This window comes from Sardina pilchardus, chromosome 3 (genome assembly GCF_963854185.1).
Source record: "Sardina pilchardus chromosome 3, fSarPil1.1, whole genome shotgun sequence".
Classification (NCBI taxonomy): domain Eukaryota; kingdom Metazoa; phylum Chordata; class Actinopteri; order Clupeiformes; family Clupeidae; genus Sardina; species Sardina pilchardus.
In genome coordinates, this window is record NC_084996.1 from 19,582,075 (window position 1) to 19,590,027 (window position 7,953).

At 45.1% G+C, this 7,953-nt stretch overlaps 1 protein-coding gene across 1 annotated transcript; it reads left to right on the top strand.

Moving 5' to 3' along the window:
- The first annotated feature begins 1,213 nt into the window (after positions 1-1,213).
- Positions 1,214-3,374, top strand: LOC134075928 (t-SNARE domain-containing protein 1-like). The gene is made up of 3 exons (XM_062530955.1): positions 1,214-2,526; positions 2,708-3,073; positions 3,181-3,374. The coding sequence occupies exons 1-3, from the start codon at positions 2,103-2,105 to the stop codon at positions 3,372-3,374; spliced, it is 984 nt and encodes a 327-aa protein (XP_062386939.1). The 5' UTR covers positions 1,214-2,102.
- Positions 3,375-7,953: the final 4,579 nt, after the last annotated feature.

Sequence of the window (7,953 nt, forward strand, 5' to 3'; positions counted from 1 at the left end):
CCACGCATGGGCAGCCCACATTACTATGCACCCTAATAAAGTTCCCTTGGCCTTTGCAATTAAAATAACCCCACATCCTTACATACCCTTCACCATCCCTAGAGATTGGCATGGTGTTTTTTCAGTTAGTCTATTAGCTGGTTTCATGCTCATTGAGCTCAATGCAAATCAAACCAGGTAGTAGGCTAATTGAAAAAAAAAAAAAAACACCATACCAACACCATACCAATCTTTAGGTGAAGTGAAGGGTATGTGATGATGTGGGGCTGCCTGCCTCATGAGAATTTAACACATGGTTGATTCCGTGTCAAATCAGGACACTTTCGGATCTCATTGTCACAGATTGCATTTTGCATTTTGTCCATGCTCAGGGTGGGAAATGAAAAAGAAACATTTGCATAAGACAAGTCAAATTGGTGTTTTTAAAAAGAAGAGGTAATGCAGAAAAAGAAAGAAACAAATATTTAAAAAATCTTTGTATATTCCCACAAAGTATTAGGGTGCTCTGAATATGAGATCCAACATTATTTTTTTATCAAACTTGTGAGGTCTGCTGTTCAGTCCCTGATGGAATTTCTTTCTTCTTTTTCTGAGAGTGTTTCTACTGATCTCAAAAAGGGGGGGAAATCAACAGCCTATGTTGAGTAAAAATATGTCTTCTGTAAGTCTAAACAGAGCCCAGCCAAGAACTCCAATAAAATGTTGATCAACTTTGATGGACTGCTATGACCATCCAGGATGATCCAGACCACTCGTGGTGATTTTACTGCATACTATTCCAATTTATGCACCAGCCTGCAAAATTTGAGCCTCCTACAAATTCTAGTTTTTGAGCAATGAGCTTATGAACTTTGATAAACTAAAGAGGCAGAGCAAAATTGACACCCCCCTTCCCCCGTAAAGCTGTCTCTAACTTGGAAAGTATTGATCTTAGCACAAAAACATTTTACAGAGTGTCTCCTGGGTAACATAGGTACAAATGGTAATTGTTTTCAGATTTTTTTTAGACGCAAGTGCGTGCGCTCTGGTTGATTTGACGTGGAATGACCCTCTTGTGTTTTGACTTATTGAATCTCCTTTACTGTAAGTCACACACAAATGGTTCTTATGTTCTTTGAAAGCACTTTTCCAGCTCTATATTTTCCATAAATGACATACAAAACCCAAAATGAAAGGTAGCTGAGTTATCAGAGATTATAATATTAAGAAATGAATAGCAAAAAAATCCATTTTTTATCATTCTTAATTTTTTCCCTAAAGCTAGCCTGGAATGTCATTGACATCTCCAGAAAATTTGGTCTGTGATTTTTGAGGCATTGGAAAAAAAGAAAAAGAAACCAACCACTGCAAAATACAATTCATTTTAATAGGACACCTTCAATTAAGTACTTTATTATAGTAGAGATCATGCACGCTTTTTCATGAATGATAATGAAAATAAATACTAGAGTCACAAGTAATAGACCTCCACTCTAGGTTACGCTGAAGGTAGAGGAACAAAAGCTAAAATAGATAGATAGATAGATCCTTTTATTAATCCTTTAACAGGAAATTACAGTGTCACAGCAGCTTCAAGACAGACATAACACCACACATTCATACACATATATCCAGACCTAATAAATTAATAATAAGTTAAAAATACTTAAAAACTATAAATGACTAAGTAAAATTATTTTTGTGCATTATAGAGTCTTATGGCAGTTGGGATGAAAGATTTCCTGTATCTCTCAGACTTGCACACTGGTGCAATCAGTCTTTGACTGAAGGTGCTATTGTTTACCACCTTCAGAGAGTGGAGTGGGTGAGCAGGGTTGGCCAGTATTGAGCCCAGTCTATTCAATGTTCTGGGGCCTCATTTATAAAACTTTGCGCAGGATTGACGCCAGAAAATGGCGTACGCTCGAAACTCAGAATGTGCGTGCGCAAAAAAATATTCTGATTCATAAAACCGTGCGCACGCATGTTCCACGCCAATTACCCTTTATAAATCACAATCCACTTCAAAGTTGCGGCACCTGTGCGTACCTCAAGACACACCCATAATTGCTTATAAATATTCAGCGAAACGCCCTCAATGAATATTGATATATGTGGAGAATATGGCGAAAAGCGACAGAAACACAAAGAAGCGCAACTTCACCGACTGTGAGGTGGAAGTTCTAGTCAACGAAGTTGAACAGCGTCAACGAGTTTTGTTTGGGGGACATAGTTCGGGAATAACAAACGCCAAAAAAACTTGCGAATGGGAGCATGTGGCCCATGCGGTCAACGCCGCAGCTTCTCAAGGCCGCACTATAGCGGAAATTAAAAAAAAATGGTCCGACATTAAGGTGGACGCCAAAAAACGGATCGCAGCACACCGCCAAAGTGTCCGTGCAACGGGCGGGGGAAAAGGACAGCCAGAACTGACCCAGCTGGACGAGAAACTGGCTGGAATCATAGGAGAGACCCTCCTGAGCGGAATTGTGCGTGAGGAGGAGGGTGACACTGATGTCGGGCCACATGAGACAGCCGAGGACTCGGGTATGTAGGCTATATGTATTTGTTTTTTTGTTTGTCCGCAAGATACATTCTTCATAGATATGTATCAAGGAACCACCCCACATGTACCTTTACCCTGTCTTTGAAATGAGTGTGAAATTAATCAGAAAAAGTCACCTTGATTTGATTTTTTTATTATTATTAACAACAAAATTCTCTATAGTTGCTGGGTGTTCTAGTGAGGCCAATGTTGCGGCTGCGGCAGCGGAGGTCCCAAGTCCTTCCACGGCCTCTGATCCACCTGCAGCCACTCCGCGACCAGCCACCAGTGCCCGGGTCCTAACTGATGCAGTACTGCAGGTGCAGCGGGAACACGTGGAAGCCATCCGGGAGGTCGCCCGCGAGTTGAGAGAAATAAAAAATGAGTTGTCTGAACTAAATGCCAACATTAAAGAATTTGTTCAAAAGTATGCTAATGATTCCTGTCCTTACCTTATTATTCACAAGCGGCGCATCACCTCCTCGCGCTGGCGCAGGGCTCCTGCGTTGGGGTGGAATGCCTGGGGATGGGGATCGGGGTCGAGAGCAAGTTTGACCTCTTCCACCTGTGCAGGCACATTTCGTAGCTGTGCCACATTGTGCAGCACAGCACAGGCCCTTACAATCTTGCACACCTTATCGGGTCTGTAACACAAGGCCCCCCCCGTGGCATCCAGGCAACGCCACCTGCCCTTCAGGAGACCGATGGTGCGCTCCACAACCGCGCGCGCCTGGCTGTGACGCAAGTTGTAATGGGTCTCCTCAGGCGTTTGGGGGTTCATGAATGGCGTGAGAAGCCACTGTTTCAGCGGATAACCACTGTCACCTATACAACAAAACTGAATGAGTAAAGGGTTGAATGTTAAGAATTGAGGTATGGTTACAAATGTACGCACTCGCACCCAGAAGCCAGCCATCGCGCACAGCTCCAGCCTCCAGCCTGCGCCCAACGCTGCTGTTTCTCAGTATAAATGAGTCATGGGTTGAACCAGGCCACCGGGCAACAACATTGGTGAGCACCATGTCCGCATCACATACAATTTGGACATTAAGTGAATGAACATGCTTCCTATTGACGTAGGCAAATTCATTTACACTCGGTGCCCGTATAGCAATATGAGTGCAGTCAATAGCACCGATCACATTTGGGAAATCGGACTTAGCTGCAAATTGCGCTTTTTTATTTGCCTGTTCACCCACCGTGTAAGGAAACTGGATGTAGTTTTGCGATAAACGAATTACACCTCCTAACACGTCTGGCAAAATGCGGCTGAAGGTTGGCTGAGAGATTCCCGACCGGTCAGACAGTTCTCTTTGGAAAGTCCCAGTAGCTAGAAAGCCTATGCAGGTCAGCACTTGCAGCGACACCGGGATGGGATGGTTCCGGCGGGTACCCCTCTCCAACGCTGGTCCCAACTCCGCGATCAGCTGTAAGAGGACAGCTCGTGGCAATCTGAATCTGCTCATGAGCCATTCATCATCATTGGCCAACAAATCTTGTTGGTCTCTGAAAACACGCTCTCTCCTTATTCTTCCATTTGCCACATCTTCCAGCAATGCTAAATACGCCATAGTGCATCATAAGACCTAGCACGGCAAATCCCTTTATATACCGTTTACAGAGTAGGCAACCTAACAAGCAACATGTGTGGTAGCGTATGAACAGTATTAATTAATTACTTAATTTGGTTACTTATCCACCTGTATTAATTAACAAAACGTAGCCAATTACAAAAAACATCCAACGTATATCACATTTGTCTTTATTGCCTCAAATAGCATTGGCATTTTGTACAACTCTCCAAACAATCAATCGCATTTTATATTTTAAACACTGTCAACGTGATGTTCTGTTTGTGTTACACTTCGATTACTGAACCAATTTCAGGTCATTCTCCCTGTTTACTCTCGAGGTCGCACTTTTTCCTGTTCCGTTTTATGTGCGTACGCATGGGTCAGAGCTTGCGTGGAGGTACGCACATTTCACCGTCAAGTTCAGTTTTTATAAATAACAAAGCGTGCGTAGAAGGTGGCGTACGCATTCTTTTGTGCGTACGCATCGTTTATAAATGAGGCCCCTGGTCCCTGCCACCTGCTGGACCATCTCCAGTTCAGCCCCTACCACTGAGCTAGCCTTCCTGATGAGCTTGTCCACCCTGTTCCTGTCTGCAGTGCGGGCTCCCTCTCCCCAACAGGCCACAGCAAAGAACAGGGCACTGGCCACCACTGTGTGGTAGACATTGCAGAGCAGGGGTTGGCAGATGTTGAAAGATCTCAGCCTCCTTAGGAAGTAGAGTCTGCTTTGTCCCTTACGATACACCACCTCCATGTGGCTCTTCCAGTCCAGCTTGTTGTCCAGCTGCACACCAAGGTACCTGTGGTTGGCAACCAGCTCCACCTCGCTACCCTTGATGGTGACTGGTGTTGGCTGGATCCCTCTCCTCCCCTTCCTGAAATCCACAGCTATCTCCTTTGTTTTTGTGGTGTTGAGATGGAGATTATTGTCAGCACTCCACTGCACAAAGTTGTTGATTGTTCTCCTGTACTCCTCCTCCTCATCACCCTTGATGAGGCCGATCACTGAGGTGTCATCAGAGAACTTCTGCAGGAAGCAACTGTTGGTGTTGTACTGAAAATCCGCTGTGTAGATGGTGAACAGGAAGGGGGCTAGCACAGTTCCTTGTGGCGCTCCCGTGCTGCTTAGGATGGTGCTTGAGACACTGTTCTGGAGGCGCACATGTCGCCTAGTATTGACAACAGACCCCTGAACAGGCTCGGAATCCCAGGACACACACCACAACACAGACAGATGCTTAAGATAAAATACAAATCTTTATTAAATACAATTCATAAGATTTTGCCCACATAGGTCTCTAGCAAGGGTTAGTAGGCCAACGTTAGTCACAGAGCAGGGTCCAGGATTTTAACACAAGTGAATAGGCCACACAGCAAGCAATGAGACTAGTCTAGTCACACACAGAAATCAAATAGAATACCACAGCAAATATCCTGATTCACACTACAGAACCAATTGCACACGTGCACATTAAGGATCCTCAGGCCAATACTCGAAACCCTAGCTGCCCACTCCTCCCAAGCCAGAACCCCTTCGGGTGGAGACAGACAACACACAATAAGAAATGAATAAGAAAAATGTTCGTTCGGTCGGGTCCCCTCCCGACCGAAATAAATAAAAGAAACAAAACAATAAATCAAAAATAAACGTCAGTCTCACCAAACCCCCCTGTACAACACAGGTAGGCAACAATGCAGTTTATCTGTCTTGGTCGTTGCAGCTGCAGGCAGGACTCTTATTTTGACTGGCAGGCAGGCAGCGTTGGCTGGGAAACGACGCCGCTTCCCTGCTGGCGTGATGACGTCACAGTCCTGGAAACCCGGAACCTCCGAACGTAGCTTGAGTCACTGTCGCTGGATCTGTCAAGTAAACAATCCTAATGAGCACTCGATAGCAACTGATAAGAACTCCACGCACACAGGAATAGACATGAAATCACCGTTCCTTTAGATCAGGTTTGAGAACGCAGAATAATCTTTACCATGGCGATCCCCAGTCTTCTCTCGTGGCTATCCCTCTCTGCTGGAGCTTCCTCGGCGTCAGGCTAACGAACCGTAGGAGAAGCGGCACCGGCGGGGCGGCTGGGTCCGTCGTCTGGCCTCGATGGTGGCTCCGTTTCACCTCGTCTCCCGATCACATCCTGGTGAGCCCTTTTATTCCCCAGTCCATTATGAGCTCAGCCAATCTGCACCTCGGCCGTCCACTTCCCCCAAATGCACACACCTGTATGCTGAAAGTAGCAATCTGCCCTGCCTGATTATGAACTCAGGCCAAGCAACGGCAGACAAAAGACTGGCCACTCAACAGTTCATCCCCCCACCACAATACAATGTCCATAGTCTTTGCATCGTTCTATATTGTCCTAATAAAACATGCATAATGATGTAAGAGTGTCTGTCCCCTTATTTACAATCCCCAGCATCACACAAGTACAGCAATGAGCATAATCAACTACACATTGATAAAACCCACAGGGCCCACACGACACACATACTGTGGTCTGAGGGAAAGGTAATCCAAACACCACAAGACCAGTGATGTATCCACCTTCATCTTTTCCATCTTCTCTCCAAGCAGTCGTGGCTGGATGGTATTAAAGGCGCTTGAGAAGTCAAAGAATGTAATCCTTACAGATGCATCAGGGGTGTCCAGGTGTGTATAGGCCCTCTGCAGCATGTAGATGAGGGCATCATCCACACTGATGTTAGGCTGATATGCAAACTGTAAGGGGTCCATCTGAGTTGCCACACAAGTCCTGATGTAGAAGAGGACAAGTCTCTCAAACGTCTTCATGACATGTGAGGTGAGCGCTACTGGTCTGTAGTCGTTGTGGTGGGTGGGATGATTTTTCTTGGGGACAGGGACAATGCATGATGTTTTCCACAGCTTTGGGACCTTTCGTAAACTCAGGCTCAGATTAAAAAGGTCTCATGTTATACTTCATCAGTGCCTGTGATGTATCAAAGCATTGTGACTGTATGTGATGATAACTGGTGGCTAGCATGTGTAGAAGAATCGCTGTATGAAAGGTAGACGTGTTTTGGTCCCAGGTTGTCTGAAGCCGAGTTCAGAGGCGAGTTTTGGGAGGCGTTGCCTAGCCATGACTTTACGCGCCTGACCGCCCACCGATTTCAATTTGTGGAGCTACGTTACGGCTATGTCTTTTGAGCATGTTATAATAAAAGTTGACTACACAATACTCCATGCTAAACAGTGCATTATACAGTCTCTGCTCTGTTTCTAAGGACGTTGCAAGAATCCATCTATTAAATGTCGTTAAATAATTAAATTGCCTTCCAATAGTTTGAAGCGGAGCTTGCCACCGAGTAGTTTCAGTTTCTGTTGCGCAAAGGCACACACACATGCATTCAAGGAACGCTCACCTAGTTGTGTGGCTCTATGTTTAATCACATCGAATTAGCAAGTAGGCTATTTCCTCCTGATGGCAGAAACGTTTGTTTTCGTTGCTACAGCAACCTGTCAGATCAGTTAGTAATGTGGCCCAGTCTGAACAGAGCCATATACGATTTGGACACTTGCTATAAACAGTGTGGACAGTCAGCCCTAAAAAATGAGATATGAGAAGGAATCCGATTTGAATCAGATTAATTTGCAGTCTGAACGCAGCCTTGGCCTCTTCAGCCATTAATTTGCGAATAAAGTTCATGGTCATGCTTTTGTACTGTATGTGGATACGTTGAACATTGGAAGCCGCCGACGAACGTGTGCGAAGAGTAGGCCTATACCAATACACTCACGAAATGGAGGTAGTCAGAAGGCTGAGAAGTTTGCGGATCTCTCTTCCCCAGTTGGCCATCTTCCAAAATCCAAAATGAAAAGAAAGGTAGCTTTGA

Bases quoted from the DNA above. Each gene is read 5' to 3' on its own strand.
- LOC134075928 (XM_062530955.1), top strand. From the start codon at position 2,103: ATGGCGAAAAGCGACAGAAACACAAAGAAGCGCAACTTCACCGACTGT. The intron at 2,527-2,707 runs GTATGTAGGCTA...AATTCTCTATAG, and splicing joins TGAGACAGCCGAGGACTCGG to TTGCTGGGTGTTCTAGTGAG. The intron at 3,074-3,180 runs GTTTGACCTCTT...CTGTAACACAAG, and splicing joins GGGATCGGGGTCGAGAGCAA to GCCCCCCCCGTGGCATCCAG.